The following is a 21,383-nucleotide window of genomic DNA, read 5'->3' as shown; positions in this document are numbered from 1 at the left end:
CGGTGGCGGCGGAGGCGGCGACTGCGACGGTTTCGTGGCGGCCGCGCGCTGCTGTCTGAGCGGCGGGTGGCGGACGGGCCTAGGCCCTCACTCCTGAGCTTCCCATCCCGCGCCGCACCGCGGTAAGTCGGGAGCCCGGGCGGTGGCGGCCGGGGACCGGCAGGCTCCTCCTCCCCTCAGGGCGGGCGGGTGCGCGGGGCGTCCCAGGCCCTCTCCGCGCGGAAGTCTCGCGCCCGGCGCGCACCTTCTGCCCTGAGGGAGGGGGCGGGCCCTGCGACTCGGCGGCCCCGAGGCCCGGCTCTTCGGTCGCTGGGAGGGAATGGGTTATCTGTGGGGTCTGGGCCCGGGAGTCTCCTGGTGCAGCCTGCGCTGAGGGAGCGTCCCTCTCTGTGGTTGTACTCATTCATTTGTCCGGCAGTGATTAGGTGGGCCGGCCCTGTGAGGGGCAGCGCCTGACGACCCTGAATACGGGCCCCCCGGCACTTCTTGACGGTCGTGCGGGATGGCCTTTATTGGCGTTGGTCTCTCCACAGGGGAAATTTGCAGCCCGAGGGTTAGGGTAAGTGGGCCGGGAGTTTGTTAGCTTTTTAAAACAGTATCTGAGAATTAAGGTCGGTTTAGTGGAGTAAAAGGTTATCTGCTGTTCTGCCACGTGTTCCATGTAAAGCTAGATGGGGTTTCTGGATTACTATAGCCATGAGGACTTTAGGAGTGAAGCCGATCCGCCTACCCTACATCACGTGCAAGTTTTATAGATGGAGAAACCGAGGCCTAGAGAAGGGACAAGATTAGCCAATGCCAGATCTGACTCAGTCTAGACGGTTTTCTACTACACCACTCTCCCTAAGTGTTCCAGCCTTCCCTTACTGAGGATTCCCTTTGGGGAGTTGGGTGGGGCAGCGGGGGCATTTGGTAGTTAGAAGCAGACGTAGCTTCTTCAGTAGCGTTTGAGATTTAGTTGCTACCAGCTCTATTCATGGTAAGACGGAAGCTTCATTAGTGGTACTCTAACCTAGAGCATGAGGTTAGGTTTAGGTACTTTTAGGTTTAATGTTGGTTAAAGAATTATCGGTGATGTTATATATTAGAAACGAGTCGATAAGACTACATGTCATGGGCTAGTTTGCTGTTCCAAATCTGAAATTTTTATTTGTGTCAGCTGCTGGGGACTCAGAAGAGACAGTCCAGTTCCTGACGCACAACAGTACTGAAGTAGAAAGCGGGAAGTATAGACAAGACACATAAAGGTAGGCAGCAGTTTTGTAGTTATTGTACCTTGGAACTCATGGCTCCTCTCTGGTACAGAATTCTAAGTATTGTAGTAGAATAAGGTGAGAAAATTAAACTCCATTTTGGAAGAAGAAACTAACTGGAAGAAAGAAAGAGCAGTGATCATTCCCTGTGACAGTTACATAAATTCAGAGAGAAACTTTTGTTAGCTGAGTAACAGAGGGTATGTTTACTTAGTGGCAGAAGTTAGGATATTTAAAAAATAAAACTGGAATTTGGACAGGATGGAGGTACTGGGGAATACTTTGATAGAATTATTTTTTGACTCTTCATTAAGGTTTGGTGAAATTGAATTAGTTGCCACTTTGGTGCGTTCACATCAGTCAGATCGTTGCTTTGGTCTGTTTAGATGAAAAGCAAAAACTGAAAAACAGTAGTGTATAAGAACAGAAGAGAACTGGAGTCTAAATACTAAGAGGTGAACAGGGTATATTTACTGTGACATTTTCTCAGTTCAAGCATCACCCTCTTCTGGGAAGCCTTTCCTGGCATTCTCTCCCCTGCAAGCTTCCATAACACTTATTTGATACATCTATTTATAGTACAAATCATTTTGTATTTTAGCTGTTTGTCTTTTTATTAGACTGTGGTAAAATATTTTTGTCTTATCTTTGTATTCAGGTTACTTGGCACATGGTAGGCTCTCAGTAAGTGTGTTTGCGTGAACGAATAAACAAATATGGAGAAGTTAAACCTAAAAATAGTCAATAAAGAATCTGGGTATTTGTGTGCTCTTGAATATGGGGCCCAGATAGAGGACCCATACCGTTTGTATATTATGTGGTACTTTGGTACATGACTTTTTTCAAGCTGTGAATTTGGTTTCCTAAAAGTTCTGCTTGCTCTTAGATATCTAGATGCTAGTGGACATGAATAAAGTCAGTTATGTTATTTTATTGTGATATTACTTTTATGCTGGCAATAAACGTAGGAAGTAAGGAGTAGTAGTTCTGATATTTAATTTCCAATAAAGAGCACATTCGTAATTATGCAATTTGTTGGGCCGGCCCTGTGGCTTCGCAGTTAAGTGCACGTGCTCCACTACTGGCGGCCGGGGTTTGGATCCTGGGCGCACACCGACGCACCGCTTCTCCGGCCATGCTGAGGCCGCGTCCCACATACAGCAACTAGAAGGATGTGCAACTATGACGTACAACTATCTACTGGGGCTTTGGGGAAAAAAAAAAGGAGGAGGATTGGCAATAGATGTTAGCTCAGAGCCGGTCTTCCTCAGCAAAAAGAGGAGGATTGGCTTGGATGTTAGCTCAGGGCTGATCTTCCTCACAAAAAATAAATAAATAAATAAATTATGCAATTTGTTGAAAGGTTAGAGGACTAAGAAATTTAGAGATTTAACAGTAGGTATTAGAGGCAAGGTGTATAAACAGTGTTTCTTGAGAATTTGGTGTATTCTTTGCGTTTGGAATTGAACCTGAGTATTTGGTACAGTATGTCTCTAGAGTAGGGTCTCTCAGCCTCAGCACTAGTGACATTTTGGGCCAGATAATTCTTTATTGTAGGGGAGTTGTCTTCTGTATTGTAGGATGTATAGCAGTATTCCTGGCCTCTCCCTGGATTTAGATACCGTAGCCACCCCTCCGCCCCCCAAGTTGTAACAATCAAGAATGTCTCCAGACATTATCAGATGTCCCCTGGGAGGCAAAATTCCCCGTGATTGAGACCACTGCTGTAGAGGAAACACTCCCACTATTTCAGTGAAATCATACCTTTATCTTGCCTGGTGTATGCTTGTAAAGTCAGCTAACAAATTGCATTTTGTTAACATTATCCTTGAAAAACCCCTTAAATTGTTGAAATCTGGTATTGGGAAGCTGAAAAGCTAAGAGTCCTAGAGTCATTTTCTGTAGTTTCTATTTTCATTTCTGTGATAGCCTCCTGTTCTCTGGGATAGGAGAAATATCAAGGTCTTGTTTGAAAAGGGATAGGCCATTGGGTAAATAAAGCAATATTTATCTCTGTTTTTGTCAAAGAGGGCAAAAGAGCTTGTAGTTGAATTGATGTAATTAAATGTGATGCTGTGTAATTCCATTTCACTGATATACAGCACTTGATGCCACATAAATATGCATCGATCAGAGGTTTTGTCTCATTATACTGACACTGAGAATTTAATAAATATTGAGAATTATTTGCCGTATTCAAGAGTTTGAACTTAATTCAGTGTCATGTGAAACAATTGCAGTTTTTTAGTAGAGAAATAAAAATTGTTTCTTAAAATATAGCTTTAGCTAAGTCTGGTACTAAGAGTGAGTTTAAGCTGGTGGGTAGTAGGGTACATTGGAAAATGTGAAACTGGAGTTAGGTGGACGAATTAGAAGGAGGCTATAGCAATAGTCTAGGATAGCAGTTCTCAAGTTTGAGGTCTCTAGACTCCTTTATACTTGTAAAAATTATTGAAGACTCCAAACAGCTTTTGTTTATGTGGGTTATATCGGTATTTACTGTACTAGAAATTAAAACTAATTTTTAAAACATTTATTGGTTAAAAAAATAATAAACTCGTGTTAACATAAATAACAATTTTATGAAAAATTACTAAAAAGTCACAAGGGTGGAATTATTTTACATTTTTGCAACTCTTTAATGTCTTACGTAATAGAAGACCATTGGATTTGCAGATCTTCTTTTGCATTCAGACAGTTGATGTGTTATTTTGGTTGAAGTATGTGAAGAAAATCCAACCTCATACAGATATGTAGTTGGGAAAGGGAGGAGTGTTTTAATAGCCTTTTCAGATAATTGTAGATATTCTTCTTTGACGCTACTCTCAAACCTTTATTTATTTATTTATTTATTCATTCATTCATTCATTTTTTTCCCCCAAAGCCCCAGTAGATAGTTGTATGTCATATTTGCACAGCCTTCTAGTTGCTGTATGTGGGACGCGGCCTCAGCATGGCTGGAGAAGCGGTGTGTCGGTGCGCGCCCGGGATCCGAACCTGGGCCGCCAGCAGCGGCGCGCGCACTTAACCACTAAGCCACGGGGCCGGCCCTCTCAAACCTTTTTAAAAGTTTGTTGCAGTATGGAATCTGAAACCATATCACTGAACTTTTGTACTCTTGGTTCTTGCAATTTGGATAGTTACCCCTGTATGATTTTATGACATCATACATTGGTCATTTAGAAATCATTGATTCACTGAGGTATGCAGCTCTTCCAAATATGGACAAATTAAATTATACAGTTCTTAATATTTCCACCCATCTCATCAGATAAGTCTTTTTAAGAACTGGGAAGCTGACAAGCTCATAGTGATGGACACGAGTTTTCAGAATTCTAGTTTTCACTTAATCAGCTTGTTCAGCTTTCTACTCAAAAGTAATCACACAAGTGTTTTACCTTGAGACAACCCTTGTATTTCAATATGCACGAGTGCTTTTGAGTACTTCCCATTTCATTCCAAAGAATAATCACATTTTTATTAATCACATATTTAAAAGGTGTGTACTGAAATGTCGAGAATTAATACAGTCAATTTTTACTGCTTCATCAAGGACGTTCAAGTGAAAGTGGGTTTGATTTTTTTCGTTCTGTAAGTGGGTGGCAATAAAGAATTCAGTGACTGTTAGTACAGTTTGGGGCCACTGTCTTGATTCATGTTCAGGTTACAGCAGTTTTATACACCATTGCTTTTTGTGCCTCAATGCGAAACTCAGCACAGTAAAAAAAAAAAAAAAAGGCAAATAATGTCTTAGTATTATTATAAAAATAGCTTTGAGTTTATGGACCCCTTGAAAGAGGTCTTGGGGACTTCTAGAGACCTTTGAACTGTACTTGGAGAGCCACTAATCTAGGACAGTGATTTTTCACACTGGTTTGTACAGACCTAAGCTTCTTTGAAACGGCTCAGCTGATGGATTCTACTGTACCCACCCCACTTTACTTCAGGCAGAGCCGCTTCTGCTTATGTCTGTTTTATGTATTGGGTTCCATAGCTAAAAATATTTGAAAACCACTGATCAGAGGGGAAAGAATTGAGTACCTGGATTAGGACAGTCTGTTCAGGAAGGGAACAGTTTATCCTCCATGAATACATGTTGCGGTCATTCATCACTTCACACCTTTGTTTAGTCTTAGTTCTATGTGCTTCTTTGACACAAAGATTACTGGCATCTGTACACCTAACCTTGCTGGAATAAGCTTTTTAAGAAATAGGCAAATGAATTTGTAAATAAAAAAAGTGAGTAGTTGGGAATGAGGCTAGAGATATGAGATGAGTGGAAGAGAATGAATGGAGTGACCGTGGTATATTGTGTACGTGTGTGCAGGGAAGGAGTGTTTGTTTTTGTTGTTTGCAGTGGTGCCTTATGGTTGTGTGAAATGGTTAGTAGATGACACTGCATTGTTGGGAAATAAATCATATTATGTATGGAGTTCTAGCTAGGCATTGATCAGTTAAGGTTTAGCGTGAGAGGATATTATTACACTTTTCTAATTAAAAATATTGTAAAATGTTAGTTGAAAAACTAAACAGAAAACTGCTTTTGTGGAGTTCTAGTTTGAAAGCAACTTTGTCCTTCTAACAGTCTTTTGGTGTAGGCTGTATAATTTCTGTTGTTCACATGTGGAAATTGAGGTCTAAGAGGTTAAATATTGTGACTTAATTACAATTACACGGTAGCAAGTGGCAGAGGTTTTTTATTCCTTTTTCAACTTTTTATTTTGAATTCATTTTAGATTTACAGAGAATTGCAGAGATAGTAAGTGGCAGAGAGATTTGAATAGAGGTTTGTCTCACTCCAAAGCTAATGTACTCCTTTAACTACTTCATTTTGTAAAATGAGGGTTATGTTAAGGAGATGCAAGAATGTGAGCATTGTGAGGATAGAACTATATTAGATACTATGGATTATTTTAAATTAATTTATACCCTAATGGAAGAAATTGAGCAAAATCAAGATGCTTTTTGCCAGAGCAGCAAACAGCTCACACACTCAAGTGGTAGGTGTAACAACAAATACATTGCATAACTAAAAACAGCTGGGAGGCATTAGTTTATGTAATAGGGGTTGGAAAGGGGGAGGGGAAGGGGAAGTGTATACTGAAGGGTCTGATCCGAGACAGTCTTGTGAAGCAGGTGAGGCTTGAGCAGCAATTTTTAGAAAGAAAAGGGGACATAGTTTTTAGAGAGGAAAATAAATGTTCTAACAAAGGGAATGGCTAGATCTGAAGAGTGATCATAGGAAGGATACTGTAAAACAAGAGGATAGCAGATAGTTTTGCTGGAATGTGATATTAGGTGATTAAGACTAGGCTCATCTCTTGTTCCTGGAATTCTGCGTAATTCTACTATCCCTCTCCTCTCCCATCCGAGGCAAAAATCAGTCCTTTTTCCTTCAGTTTAACTGTGGATGATAACGCCTGCCTTTTCAGTACTTTTGTGAAGAGTAGATGAGAGAAAATATGAAAGAGTACTTTGTAAACTGGAAAATACTTTACTAGTCCATTCATCTAACAAATATTTATAGTTTTTGCTCTTTACTGAGTTTGATACAAAGGAACTCAGAGAAGTAGAAAGAAAATTACTTCCCATTTGTGTAACTTTCTTTCGTCAGAGAGCAGCAAGCTTGCTTAGTCATTGGCAGTGGTCTGGTTGTTACCATGTTTCAGGGTCTGTCCACCACTTTTCTGGAAGAAAACTAAGTTTTGTCATTGTGACCGGAGTTCACAAAGCTCACAAAGGTTGGAGGTATAAACCAGAATATCAGTTTATTGAGCTTCAGTTGGGACAGTGGGGCAATACTGGACTACTGGTGTCTGTTATTAAGGCTACCTCTTTCACGTATCTGACAGTCTGAATTATTAATTAGAAGATTGAGCATAGAGAGCAAATTTAAGGACATTGTCTCTTTCTGTATAGCACTATTTCATTTTTATTTTTTCTTTCTAAATATGTCTTCTTAAAAAAAAATGGCAATGAGTAGACGTAGGTCCATCCATAAAGCAAGTGGTTAATCTTTGTAGGCAAGTTCATCTAGGCCATGGAGATAACCTTATCAATTGTCAGTCCATAAGAGAGATTACCTTTCTGGTGACTAGAACTCCCATGTTTGCCAGAGAAATGTCTCTTTCCCCTGATAGTGCTGGATTAATACTGCCAAATTTTGGTTTAATAGTTTCCCTATTTATAGTGAATGCAAAGTCATTTCTCTTTAGTTGTTGGTGTTCTTTCTCTAGGAGCTCTAGACTCTAGGAGCACAGCTTCTGGAGTCAATAATAGTTTTGTGGTCTTGAGCAAGTTACTTCTTGTGCCTCAATTTTACCACTGGTAAAATAGGGATGAAAATACCTACCTCATTGGATTCTTGGGAGGTTTATGATTCGTAAAAAGCTCTTAGAGCAGTGCCTGGGGGCCAGCCCCATGGTTTAGCAGTTAAGTGCGCGCGCTCTGCTACTGGCGGCCCGGGTTCAGATCCTGGGCGTGCACCGACTCACTGCTTCTCTGGCCATGCTGAGGCCGCGTCCCACATACTGCAACTATAACGATGTGCAGCTATGACATACAGCTATCTACTGGGGCTTTGGGGTAAAAAAAGGAGGAGTATTGGCAATAGATGTTAGCTTCTCAGAGCTGGTCTTCCTCAGCAAAAAGAGGAGGATTAGCATGGATGTTAGCTCAGGGCTGATCTTCCTCACAAAAAACAAACAAAAAAAAAGAACAGTGCCTGGGACATAGTGAGAACTCAAATGTTTACTGGTGTTATTTATTCTGGGAGAGTTTCAGTTTGGACCAGGTTAATATATTTGAAAAGATACAGACCTGAATGTGTGATACGCCTTTAAACTTGAATGGACTTAGAAGTTCCACACATTTCAGTCTCTAGGATTACTTACTTCCTTCTCTTTTTGAATGGATTTTCTACTTTTTTTTTTATTGGAAAAATAGTGTTAGTTGCAAATATCTGCATCCTCTAGATCTTTTGTCATCATTGTTAATAAGAGTCCTCTGAGTTCTCTGCCCCGTCTCATTTCCCTTCCTCTCTCCAGAGGCAGCCACTTGCATAGTCTCCTCCTTTAGTTTTACTATGTATATATTTATTCATAAATAACAGTGTATTGTCTTTTCTGTTTTACATAAAGAATCTGCCAATTGTATCTTTTTGCAACTTACTTTATTTCATTAAACCTCTTTTACTTGAAATAACTCATAGGGTAACTTTGTCCAAATGTTCTGGTGGTACTTTATTCTTGATACCTTGTCCTGGGTACATACTTAGCAGAGTGCTCTGATTCACTCCTTTAGTTGGGTAATTTAAGGGTAATGACATCACTACATAATAAACTGATAAGTACATTTATTATATACTTATCCTATGAGGGAAACTGGGCTTAGTGTTGAGATATAAAGCCAGATAGGATAGACATTCTTAGCTGTGTGCCTTACTTATCTTATGCTCTTTCCCTCTCTTCTCTTTCTAGTCCCTCAAGAGCCAGTTCACATTCTAAATCCTTGGGAATTTTTCCTCACATTTCCTGACCTAATTTTAACTTCCTGTTGTGCTATTGGCACTTAGATGCTCTTCAAGTTTTTAGTGTGTGGGTCCTTCCTCTGATTATATCAGAAGTTACAAACCCAAAACTGTTGGGGCCAGGCAGCTGATGGAAATGAGTGATACTGGGTGGGTATTGTGGCACATTGGAAAGTACATGGCTCTCATCAAAGGGGACAGTTGCTACTAAATTCCAGACTGTTACTGCCATGAAGTGATTACAGTCCTAGTTTGCTTAATCAAGTTTTCTCATGAGAAGCCAAAAATCTGTTTTTCTCACATATCTATTTTAAACGTTATCAGCTAGTTTAAGATAATATAGACATAAACATTTATACATACATAAATGCATATGTATGTGTGTAATAGACCATGTATATATAGCAGGACAAACAAAGAAGTGTCTGCTGGTTGTATCCAGCCATTTTGTGATCTCTTTCTTTTTGCAACCTCTAATTAGATGGTAAATTCTACCAAGAATCTTCCTGTTCATGGCTTCCTTTTGTTGTGAGAATTAATCTAGCATAATTTTATTTTTAAGTTAGAAGTTACTTCTTTTTTTTTTTTGTGAGGAGATCAGCCCTATGCTAGCATCTGCCAATCCTCCTCTTTTTGCTGAGGAAGACTGGTCCTGGGCTATCGTCTGTGCCCACCTTCCTCCACTTTATGTGGGACGCCGCCACACAGCATGGCTTGCCAACTGGTGCGTCGGTGTGCGCCCGGGATCCGAATCTGCGAACCCCGGGCCGCCTGCAGTGGAAGCAGTGGAGCGCGCGCACTTAACCGCTTGTGCCACCGGGCCGGCCCCAGAAGTTACTTCTAAAGAAACTTGATCATTTATTTTTTGTTTAAAAAACATATTAGTGATGATTGTCATTAATTAAGAAAATGAGTACATCTGTGTTTCAGACCTTTTGTTAGGTTTTGGGATAATAAATAAATGATACTTTCCCTACCCTGGAAAAGTTCATTATGTATTAGGAGAGAGTTGAAGGGGTTTAGAGGTTGAGTTCCTTGGGAAGCAGACTCTGAATTGGAGATAGTTCTGCATGAGTTTTATTAGAGTACTCTTGGGATCACCACCTGTGGGAGAGAGGGGAAGGAAGCAGGAATGGGCTGAGGGAGAAATTGAGTTGTGGTATTATTGTCTTAGTGAAGGCCTCAGCCAATCCATGGGGAGTATGAGTTATCCTGAGCAAAGGGGGCTGGTTTTTGGATAAGGGCTCTCCTAGGAAGAGGATATGACCTTGGGTGATGCAGTGCTCTCCAGTGGAGGCAGTTTTGAAGAGGACTGACAGCTGAGGGCTCTCTTTTTGTAAGAACTTTTCAGCAACTGGGACAACAAATCCTTTAGTCCTAAAGGGAGATCTGTGTAGTTGGTGTTATCACAGTGTCCACTATAGAGAGTCAGAGTCAAGATAGTTACGTGTAAACAAATCATAATGTGCTGTGGAAGCCCAGAGGAATGACTAATTTCTTTTTTTTATAATTTTATTTATTTATTTTTCCCCCAAAGCCCCGGTAGATAGCTGTATGTCATAGTTGCACATCCTTCTAGCTGCTGTATGTGGGACATGGCCTCAGCATGGCTGGAAAAGCGGTGCGTCGGTGCGCGCCCGAGATCTGAACCCAGGCCGCCAGCAGCAGAGCGCGAGCACTTAACCGCTAAGCCACAGGGCCGGCCCTGACTGACTAATTTCTAGAGGGCGTTAGGGAAGAGATGACATTTGAGCTAGGTTTTTTTTTTTTTTCGGTGAGGAAGATCGGCCCTGAGCCAACATCCATGCCAATCCTCCTCTTTTTGCTGAGGAAGACCGGCCCTGAGCTAACATCTATTGCTAATCCTCCTCCTTTTTTCCCCTTTTTCTCCCCAAAGCCCCAGTAGATAGTTGTATGTATGGCATAGTTGCATATCCTTCTAGTTGCTGTATGTGGGACGCCGCCTCAGCATGGCCTGACCTGTGGTGCGTCGGTGCGTGCCCGGGATCTGAACCCGGGCTGCCAGTAGCAGAGCGTGTGCACCCAACCGCTAAGCCACGGGACTGGCCCCTGAGCTAGGTTTTGAAGAATGAATTACTAGGTTGATTGGTGGGGGCAAGAGTAAGAGGGGGGTATTTTTCATTGAGTTAATGACATTTCATACCATAGTCAGGAAAATGAATGATTTGTTTAAAGATGAAAGGGTTAAATGTATTAGCCATTCTTTGATGTCTAGCTATCATGATAAAAATCATGAGGCTGTTTCCAAAATCTTGGTTTGCTTCCATGGTGATAATTTTTTTTAAAAACACTTAGAATTCCAGTATGATCAAGCTTGAGACTAAGCCAGCCTCATCCTTGCCAGAACCAAAAAGATAGGCTAAGCTTGAGTAAGAAGCTTTATATGTGGGACACATAGCTTCAGGAGTCTAAATTGGATTTGGTCCCTGCATCGTCCCTTGTTCTTGGGTCTGGAGCAGATGAATTTCCTTAGTACTCCACATATTCTTGCTTGTTGCTTAGTATCTTTGGTCCTAAGATTGAGGGTGTCCATGGGAAGTCAGAAGATAGGTTAAACTGGGGCTCCACCACTTATCACTTCTTTGACCTTGGAAACTTGCTAAACACCTGATCCTATTCTCTCATCTGTAAAATACAGGTGATGAGCTTAACACCATCCTTTTAGGGTTATTGAGGTATAAGAACTTATAAACTGTGAGATATTTCCCAGGATATTTTATTGCTAAAATCCCTTTGTGAAATATATGTGTGATGCTAAGTTTCTGTGTTAGGATAAGATTGTTAAACAGGGCCGGCCCGGTGGCTTAGCGGTTAAGTGCATGCGCTCCGCTGCTGGCGGCCCGAGTTCGGATCGCAGGCGTGCACCGACGCACCGCTTCTCCGGCCATGCTGAGGCCGCGTCCCACATACAGCAACTAGAAGGATGTGCAGCTATGACATACAACTATCTACCGGGGCTTTGGGGGAAAAAATAAATAAATAAAATCTTTAAAAAAAAAGATTATTAAACATCAAATTTTGGTTGTTAGGAGCTATGGTTTTGGTCTCTAGAAGCTAGTGCCACTGAAACCCAAATTAACACTAAAATCTTCTATATAGGGACATGTTTCACAGAAAAACCTGTATTATTCAGCTTTTAAATCCTGACATGTCTGCTGTATAGAAGATCTCAGATTTACATGAACAGATTGCTGTTCATGGGGGTGAATAAAGAAAAATGGGAGGCAAATTTAGCATGATAACTGTATTACATACTCACAGTTTTTGCCTTACTGATGATGGCTCAAAATATTTTGTCAACAGAGGGGCTGGCCCGGTGGTGTAGTGGTTAAGTTTGCATGCTCCACTTCAGCAGCCCAGAGTTCACAGGTTCAGATCCCGGGCATGGACCGACGCACCACTTATCAAGCCATGCTGTGGCAGGTGTCCCGTATATAAAAGTAGAGGTAGATGGGCACGGATGTTAGCCCAGGGCCAATCTTCCTCAGCAAAAAGAGGAGGATTGGCAAGAGATGTTAGATCTTCCTCAAAAAAAAAAAAAAAAATTATTTAGTCAGCAGATACAAGAAAGTAGGTCTAGAAGGGGCTATGACCCAAGACAGCAGTATGACAGAGGTTGCAATCAAAATGAGTTGGTCCAGACATCTAACCCCTACTGCAACTGTCAATTCCTTTTTTTTTAATTAATTAATTTATATTTTGAGGGAGATTGGCTGTGTGCTAACATCTGTTGCTAGTCTTCCTCTTTTTTCTCCCCAAGCCCTAGTACATAGTTGTGTATCATAGTTGTAGAGTTGTAGCTCTTCTATATGGGACACTGCCTCAGCATGGCTTGATGAGTGGTGAGTAGGTCTGCACCCAGGATCCGAACCGGTGAATCCTGCACCACTGGAGTGCAATGCGTGAACGTAACTGCTACACCACCAGGCCAGCCCCACAATTGTCAATTCTGAATGAACTGTTGAAAAGCAAATAGACCTGTAGAGGTCTAGAATTCTGCTAAGTACTTCCAAGAATATTTCCCCTGGAAAGGAGAGTCACCAGTTAATATGGTAAAGGCTTAATCTGTCACTTTGTGACACCTGATAAATTACGAAGGCAGGAGACTTCAGGCAGATCTCATTAGTGAAAGAGAGATGATGATTACATGAAATATAGCCTCTAGTTCCAAGGGAATGCATTAGAGTCATTTGAGGAGCCTTTCAGAATACAAATGTCTACATCCCAACCCAGGACGTTTTGGTTTCTTATTTCTAGAATGGGGCCTGGAGGGTTGTAGTTGGAAAAGCTTGCCAGCTGATTCTGATGTGGCCCTCTTAAACCACTGGTTTCAGTGAGCTTTGTTTAATTGAAGGAGTTGTTAATTTCCTGCATGTTGGAATAGAGAACTAAGTGTTGGAATTTTTTTTTTCTAGGGGACTTTAGGGGACAGAATGTTGATTTCTATAAAAGAATAAGGTATTTAGGGACAGCTTCATCTTTTCCAATGTTGAACAAATTGTTTCAGGTGTTAGAATACCTGGAAGTGCTAATGGAACACTGGAACATTGTGGGGAGCACCTCAAAATGTTATATTTAATTCTGTTATATGAACGAGGCAAGGTTTTACCAGAAGAAGAAACTGCTCCATTATGTATATATAATAGAAAAAGCATCACTACCTATTACAAAATTCAAGTAAGCATGATGGCTGTTTTCTGAGTTTTTATATTAAAAGTAGTTTACTCGTTATTTTCTTGTCTGCTGGCAGGTAAGTGATAGCAGATATCTTAAGTTTAAGGAAAGTTTATGGAGGGGGAAAGCATTTACTTTTGAGTAAACTATACCTTTAACTTGTTTTCATTCAAATCTAGGGGAAAAAAACAAACTTCTCTTTTGTACTTGTTGTTGGAACACTGGTCCAATTCATTAAGTGACTGGGTGCATAGTTTGAATACTGGAGGGGAGTCATTCATATGAGATGGGGGTTTTACAACATTTTCTGTAATGTTCCCAGAAGAAGTAGAAGATAGGTAAGTAGGAGACCTTAGAGAATAGTCAGGAAGTAATCTCAAAGAGAATGTTAGGGCACCAGAATCTCTGGGATTTGGAGATGGGAGGAGGGGCATGCATAGTTTGAAGAACATTTAATATTACAACATTTTGTATACAACAAAATAGGAAAAAAAAAAAAACTTTTTACAACGCAAACTACAGAAAATAAAGCCTGACAAAAACTTGAGCTTCTCAGGTGGTTGAAATAACAGAATATCATTGTAATTTTTAATGGGTACTGTACATAACCTCTTAGATGAGCCATATCAAAATCTAGGATAGTGGGCCTGAAATCTTTGTTGAAAGGGGGCTTAGGTTAAAAAAAAAACAACGTCAAAAAACATTGTTTTAAAGGAATGGTTGTTGATGGGATCTGAAGTTATCCTCATGTTATGGTACTAATTCAGCTCAATTTTACAAGGTCTATTTTATCATACAGAGTTTTAGGATATTGAATGAGATGAACATTATGCTATAGTTTGAACAGGCCCTAACTAAATTTGTAGGATTATACATTTTCTGAAACAATTACATTGCATTCTGTGGTCTTTAAAAAGTGATAATTTTTTCTTCTTTCTAGCTTTCTGAAGCAAAGATTCATTTTGAAGATGTTTAATAAGTCATTTGGAACACCCTTTGGGGGTGGCACAGGTGGCTTTGGCACAACTTCAACATTTGGGCAGAGTAAGTTTTAAAAAAGAACAAAAGGGGGAAAAATCTTAAGCGATTCTTATTGAGAACAAATCCACTCCGATAGCTTTAGATAGGAATTTTATTCATACTTTGGTCTTGATGACAAAATCTCTTTGAAAAATGACCAGGATAAGATCTTGTTAAAATTTTGTAAGAAAACAGCAATAAGTTCTGAATTTTCATGCTTTTCTGATCATCAGTAGAAGGTACTTAACATATTTTTATTAATTAGTTCTTTTAGCAGAAAGTTATAATTTGTGGCTAATTTTCAGGCAAGGAAATAATTTTTTTAATATTGAAGTCTAAAATGCAATTATTGAATAACTGCTGTGAGATTTGCTCTGTGAATAAGATGTGATTCAGAAACAGCACTGTTAAAATGTCCAAGTTCCTAATCCCCACCAGCCCTCCTGAGACCCGCTTCCCCTTCCATCCAGTATTGTATGTGACCCTAGTTGCCTATAGCAGCCATTATTCACTCACTTTACACAAAAGTAGAAAGAATGGTATAGTAATCTCTCATTTACTTTTCTGCCAGCTTTAGCAATCAGCATTTTCCTAGTCTTGTTTTCATCCCTCTCTTTTTAGGGGGAGAGGAGCATCTGAACAGAGTATTTTAATGCAAATCCCAGAAACTTTCTCTAACTGATGAGGATTTTTAAAAAGCGAGACTACCCAACCTTAGTCGTACCTAATAAAAATAACAATAGAGGAAATTTTTTCAAGTGTCTCCTGACCTCCTCTTAAAGTATTCTATACATCTAGGTCTTTGGTTTTTAATCAAGAGTGCCTATCAGAGTCACTTTTGGGAGATTTTTTTTTTTCAAAGTACACAGTTCCCATCATAGAACTATGGAATTAGAATCTCTGGGGTTGGAACCCAAACGTGTGTGTATTTTGAAAAAGCTTCCCAGGTCATTCTGATGTGCTCCCCTAATTAAGGACTATTCATCCCAGTGACTATGGAATGTACGGTGTATGGAGAGAATTTTAATAATTTTACTTTTGTCTGTAGCTCATAGTCACTTTGGCACTTTTTTTTTTTTTTTTAACCTATCGGCTATAACTTTTATTGAAAAGTCACACCTTTTCACTTTGTTTCCTTACTTCACCTGGGACAGTAAATAAAATATCTGTGGGTTGATTTTAACTATAATCAGTAGTCTGATGGAATTTTGAAAAAATAGTTTTCAGACTAGACCAGAGGTCCTATTCAAATACAGAATTTTTTTTTTTGATTGTTAATCTATCATCTTTATTTTATTATATTTTTTTTGTGCTTTCTTTTTTTTTATTGCAGTAACATTGGTTTATAACATTATATAAATTTCAGGTGTACATCATTATATTTGGATTTCTGTGTAGATTACATCATGTTCACCACCCAAAGACTAATCTAATATCCATCACCATACGCATGTGCCTAATCACCCCTTTGACCCTCCCCCTCCCCCTCAAATGCAGAATGTTAAGAAATATTAAAATTCTTTTTCATTGGGTTAAGTGATTTAGATTTTATTCTGACCCTGGATTTTGCTTTTTCAGATACTGGCTTTGGCACTACTAGTGGAGGGGCATTTGGAACATCTGCATTTGGTTCCAGCAATAATACTGGAGGCCTGTTTGGAAATTCACAGACCAAACCAGGTAGGGGCTTTATTTGCAATACAGTTGATTTATTTGTAGCTGGTATAGGACTTCGCTTAGTGGTTCCAGTCTGTCTGTTTTTTCTCCGTCTCTGTCTCCCCAGGAGGATTATTTGGTACCAATTCATTTAGCCAGCCAGCTACCTCGACGAGCACTGGCTTTGGGTTTGGGACATCAACAGGAACATCGAATAGCTTGTTTGGAACTGCAAGCACAGGGACCAGTCTCTTTTCATCCCAGAACAATGCCTTTGCACAAAATAAACCAACTGGCTTTGGAAGTAAGTAGGACATCATTGGACTTGTGCATCTAACAATTTAATTTGCTTATTGAATGTATTCTCTCTTCTCCTTTTCCCTCTGTTCACCCACCTCCTATTCCCACCAGATTGCAAACACATGGGGAGAGGAAAACCTGTAAATGTATTGAAAAGTTTAATAGGCTGGAAAGGGCGGAGGGGCAGGGTATGTACATCTCTCCAAGAATGGAAATCTTAGAAACACCAGTATTTAAGGGATATGCAGAGGAAGAGGCACCTGGTAAAGAATGACAGAGATAGGATGAAAAGCCAGGTCAGAGTAGTGTCATAGGTGTTAAGTCAGGAGAATTTCAAAGAAGAGTGTGTGTAGTCAACTGTATTTTATTGCAGGAGCACCTTCTTTTTGCTTCTGTTTCATATTTAGTATGAGCTAAAGCAGGAATGACAAATACTGGCTGTGACATGGTTACTCCTCCATTCCTTGTCCATGGCAGATGTTTTTAATTGATGTCTTCTCGAAGTCTAAATGTGGCCTGCGGATACTTCTCCACACAGTGCTTTTTTTTTTCCCATATAAATTGATTTTATTTATTTATTTATTTTTGTGAGGAAGATCAGCCCTGGGCTAACATCTGTGCCTATCTTCCTCCGCTTTAATTGGGATGCCACCACAGCATGGCCTGACAAGTGGTGCCTTGGTGCGTGCCCGGGATCCGAACCCAGGCCGCCAGCAGTGGAGTGTGTGCACTTAACTGCTACGCCATGGAGCCAGTCCCTCCACACAGTACTTTGAGGCAACCACTACTAGTTGAACAGGTGTGCCCTGTGAGTTGATGCTATTCCCAGCACAAAAGTATGGCAGAATGAGTAAGTGAGCCAGCTATCAGTATTTTACAAAGGGAGAGTTGTTTGTGGGGATGTTGAAATATTTAACCATGATAATATAAAATGCAATCTAAAGTGCTAATTCAAGAGAGATGTGCCTCTTTACTTTAAATTATATATTAGGACATGTTTTTAGAAAAATAGTTTGACTGCCAGTGAGAAATCACATTTCACTTAACTTGGTAATTAGGATGTCACTTAATATTAAACATTGGCAAATAACTTTTTATTGCTTACTGACATTTCTGGCACCATATGTATAACTTCTTTAGAAGTAGTGTCTCATATTTTGAAAAATATGTTCTTTAGATAACTGACTTTTATGTAATTTTTTTTTTTTTTTTTTTGTGAGATCAGCCCTGAGCTAACATCCGCCAGTCCTCCTCTTTTTTTTTTTTTTTTTTTTTTTTGCTGAGGAAGACGGCCCTGGGCTAACAGCTGTGCCTATCTTCCTCCACTTTATATGGGACGCCGCCACAGCATGGCTTACCAAGCAGTGCGTCGGTGCGCGCCCGGGATCCGAACCAGCGAACCCCGGGCCTCCGCAGCGGAGCGTGCGCACTTAACCGCTTGCGCCACCGGACCGGCCCCTATGTAATTTTTAAAAACTCAGCTTTTTGGAAACGTAATCAGAGGATCTGTATATTTCTGTAAAAAGCTGACCATGCGTACTAATTTTTCTAAATTATTTTTCTGAGTGAAATTTTACATTAACCTATGTTTGGTTGCCCTAATAGGACCATTTGTATGTTTTAAACTTTTTGGTTATGTGTGGGTGTTGGTAATAATATATGTAAATAAAATATACTATGACTCCTGTTGAAGTCTGTTGTGATAAGATGTTTTCAGAAAGACAAGTTCATTCAGCATCTAGTCTTATCAAGAAAGGAGAAATGAGATAAAATTTATGATGAAACAAAGTGCTATTTCTTTTAACTTGTCTACCAAGTATGCCCAAGAAGGACTTTATGGACACTTAGCTGACTAAAGGATTCAGGTTTTTGTTTCACTTCAAAGTTGTGAGCCTAGAATTATGTGTGTGTCTGTATAAAATATCTGTTTGAAGGTACTTGCTAGGGAGATTTGAAAGAGAAAATTTGAGGATGTGAAAGTAATGCGCTAGTGCCATAGCCCAGTTCCAAAATATTTTACAGATTCTTAAATTTTTTACTGTTACCATCTCACTTTTCTATCTAATTTATAGATTTTGGAACAAGTACTAGCAGCGGGGGACTGTTTGGAACTACAAATACCACCTCCAATCCTTTTGGTAGCACATCTGGCTCCCTCTTTGGGCCAAGTAGTTTTACAGCTGCTCCTACTGGGACAACTATTAAGTTTAACGTAAGTATTTTCTTCCAGTCTTTGTGGAATATGTTTCTTTCCCACTTATATATTTCTTTGCAGGATAAATTGTAAAATTTCTCCTCTTTCCAATTATGCATAGCTTAGTCTCACTCTTCCTGAAAGATGTGTGAAGAACAAAATCTGTAATAGTTGTGTATTAGACAGGAAAAATCATTAAACATAAATCTAGATTATACAGTATCTTTGAATTATGTTCAACCTAATCAAATTTGTATTCACAGGGTTGATTACCATAGCTAATATAAGCTTGAACTTCTATTTACAGTGTTCGTAACTTGACCTCTGAATAGTCAGCCATTCTTTGTAGAAATAAAGAAGGAATGAAGGGGCAAACTGTAGAAAAATCATTGAAAATAGGGCCACTTTAAGAGGATATATGGAATAACATCAATATTCTGTGTGCTAGTTAAAGATGAGACTTTTGTTGATGGAATGCCAAAACGGGGCAGTAGAGTCTTATATTTTCTTTGTCTTTTTTGAGAGGAGTTGTGTAGAGGGTTACAGTGGAAGATTTTGTTTATGAAAATATATGGAATACCACTTGATATATCACGTGATGTGATTGGTTGGGAGATAACTTAGGATAGGCTGGAGGTGCAGTTAGCCTAATGGAAATCTCGGGCAAAAATAGGGCTTGGCAAAACTTCTTAAAACTTACTCCAGAAAATGAAGACTTTCTCTGGCAAGGTGGTGAATTCATAATACTGAATTTAGGATCCTGAATTTAGAGTTAAACGTAAATGATAATGAAAAATACTGTATTGTTTCTTGGAAAGCACAATAATTGAGAAAACTGACAGTACAAGTAAGAATCTTTAGTTACTTATCATACCTTTTTCCTCCTAAGGTTATAGGGGAAAAAACCAGGCTCCCATATTTCTTAAATGCAACAACAGTTATAAAGCAGACACTTCAGAGCAAAATAGGAGGTAGAACTCAGAAATAGAAGTTTAAATGTATATATTGGGTAAATTGGATAAAGCTTTCCTTATGCTTATAATATTAAGTAAATTTTAGTAGATAATTGGATGGCTTGGTTATGGGATTACTCTCTGGGTTTGTGATAACTATTAGTGAGATTGACTTAATAACCTTGATGTAGGGAGAGATCAGAAATGCAATGTATTTAAGCAAGCACCTTTGAAACCATCTCGTTTAGTAAAAGACTAGGGGACTAGTTATAGAGTTGAGTGGTTGAAGAATTGTGTCGTGAGAGTAGAGATATAAAGCTTGGACTTAAACATTTGCTTTAGACTTTCAAATTTGTCTTTATCTCTTTTTGCAGCCTCCAACTGGTACAGATACTATGGTTAAAGCTGGAGTTAGCACTAATATCAGTACAAAGCACCAGTGTATTACTGCTATGAAAGAATATGAAAGCAAGTCACTAGAGGTCAGTAAAATGCGATACAGAATATCAGCCTAACCTTTTGATTCCATTGGAAAGCAGCTTTTAAAAATGTTTTTGATTATTTTTAGGATCAGGTAGTTCACATTGTGTTTATGTAATAAAAAACTAACATTAACCAAATTATTTAAAAAAATTAATATATTTATAGTTATCTGTTGTTTTAGGCAGGGATAATATTCAGCTCATATGTACCAGTATAGTTCTACTAGTAGTCTATTCTGATGGATGTTGCTCACACCACACTGGGCAATGTGTGTGTGCACGTAAACACACGTTTTTAGTAAACTCATGCAAGGTAATAAATTTACAACATAATAAGTTTTCAGTAAATGAACATGTAACCAGCATCCAAATGAAGACACAGAGCGTTACCAGCATCCCTGATGTTCCCCTTGTGCACTGACCCCCTCGTCAAAATCCTCCCCTTCCAAAGGTAACCACTATCCTGACTGCTCATGTCATGTCCATGTTTGAACTTTTAGATGGAATCTTTTTTTTTTTTGGTGAGGAAGATTGGCCCTGAGGTAACATCTGCCAATCCTCCTCTTTTTTGCTGAGGAAGACTGGCCCTGGGCTAACATCCATGCCCATCTTCCTCCACTTTATATGGGACGCCGCCACAGCATGGCTGGACAAGCGGTGCATTGGTGCATGCCCGGGATCTGAACCGGCGAACCCCAGGCCGCCGCAGCGGAGCACACGCACTTAACTGCTTGCGCCACCAGGCCGGCCCCATAGATGGAATCTTATATACTCTTAAGTCTGTCTTTCAACATTGTGCAATTCATCCATGTCGTTGTGTGAAGTTACAGTTTGTCCATTGTCATTGCTGTATAATAGTTCGTAGTATATTTTGACTGTCATCCCTGATTGTAGCTGTCGCTTTTTCAATATCCCAAACTGTGCTTGCTTTATTGCACTGTGTAGCAACAACTTGACTTGTGAGACAAAACCGTTAAACTTTATCCCCTTTCCCTAAATTTTCTGAACTTCCCAGAATCCTCCATCTTTTAATCATCTAATTTTTACATTTAGGATGGGAGTAAACCAAGATTATTGTATAGCATTATACTAAAAAAAAGTATTATTATTATTTTTTTTGTGTGTGAGGAAGATCAACCCTGAGTTAACATCCATGCCCCTCTTCCTCCACTTTATGTGGGACACCACCACAGCATGGCCTGACAAGCGGTACGTCAGTGCATGCCCGGGATCCTAACCCGGGCCGCCAGCAGTGGAGTGCTGCACTTAACCGCTACGCCACGGGACCGGCCCCAAGAAAGT

The 21,383-nt window shown here is 39.8% G+C and overlaps 1 protein-coding gene across 8 annotated transcripts in view; it reads left to right on the top strand.

The window, feature by feature from the left end:
• NUP98 (nucleoporin 98 and 96 precursor) overlaps positions 1-21,383 on the top strand; it is a 109,117-nt gene continuing 87,734 nt past the window's right edge. For 5 of the 8 annotated variants that reach the window (XM_058545734.1, XM_058545736.1, XM_058545733.1 and 2 more), the window contains exons 1-7: positions 1-122; positions 1,160-1,247; positions 14,417-14,520; positions 16,075-16,176; positions 16,280-16,456; positions 18,525-18,664; positions 19,974-20,081. In XM_058545734.1, the coding sequence (XP_058401717.1) occupies positions 14,445-14,520; positions 16,075-16,176; positions 16,280-16,456; positions 18,525-18,664; positions 19,974-20,081 (603 nt within the window). In that variant the 5' untranslated portion in view covers positions 1-122; positions 1,160-1,247; positions 14,417-14,444. Of the gene's footprint in view, positions 123-313; positions 560-1,159; positions 1,248-14,416; positions 14,521-16,074; positions 16,177-16,279; positions 16,457-18,524; positions 18,665-19,973; positions 20,082-21,383 lie in introns of those variants that run through there. The other 3 variants (XM_058545731.1, XM_058545730.1, XM_058545732.1) reach the window with 3 other exon arrangements.

This window comes from Diceros bicornis, chromosome 7 (assembly GCF_020826845.1).
Source record: "Diceros bicornis minor isolate mBicDic1 chromosome 7, mDicBic1.mat.cur, whole genome shotgun sequence".
Lineage (NCBI taxonomy): Eukaryota > Metazoa > Chordata > Mammalia > Perissodactyla > Rhinocerotidae > Diceros > Diceros bicornis.
Note: the sequence above shows the minus strand (reverse complement) of the source record. Positions and strands in the feature narration are given on the sequence as shown.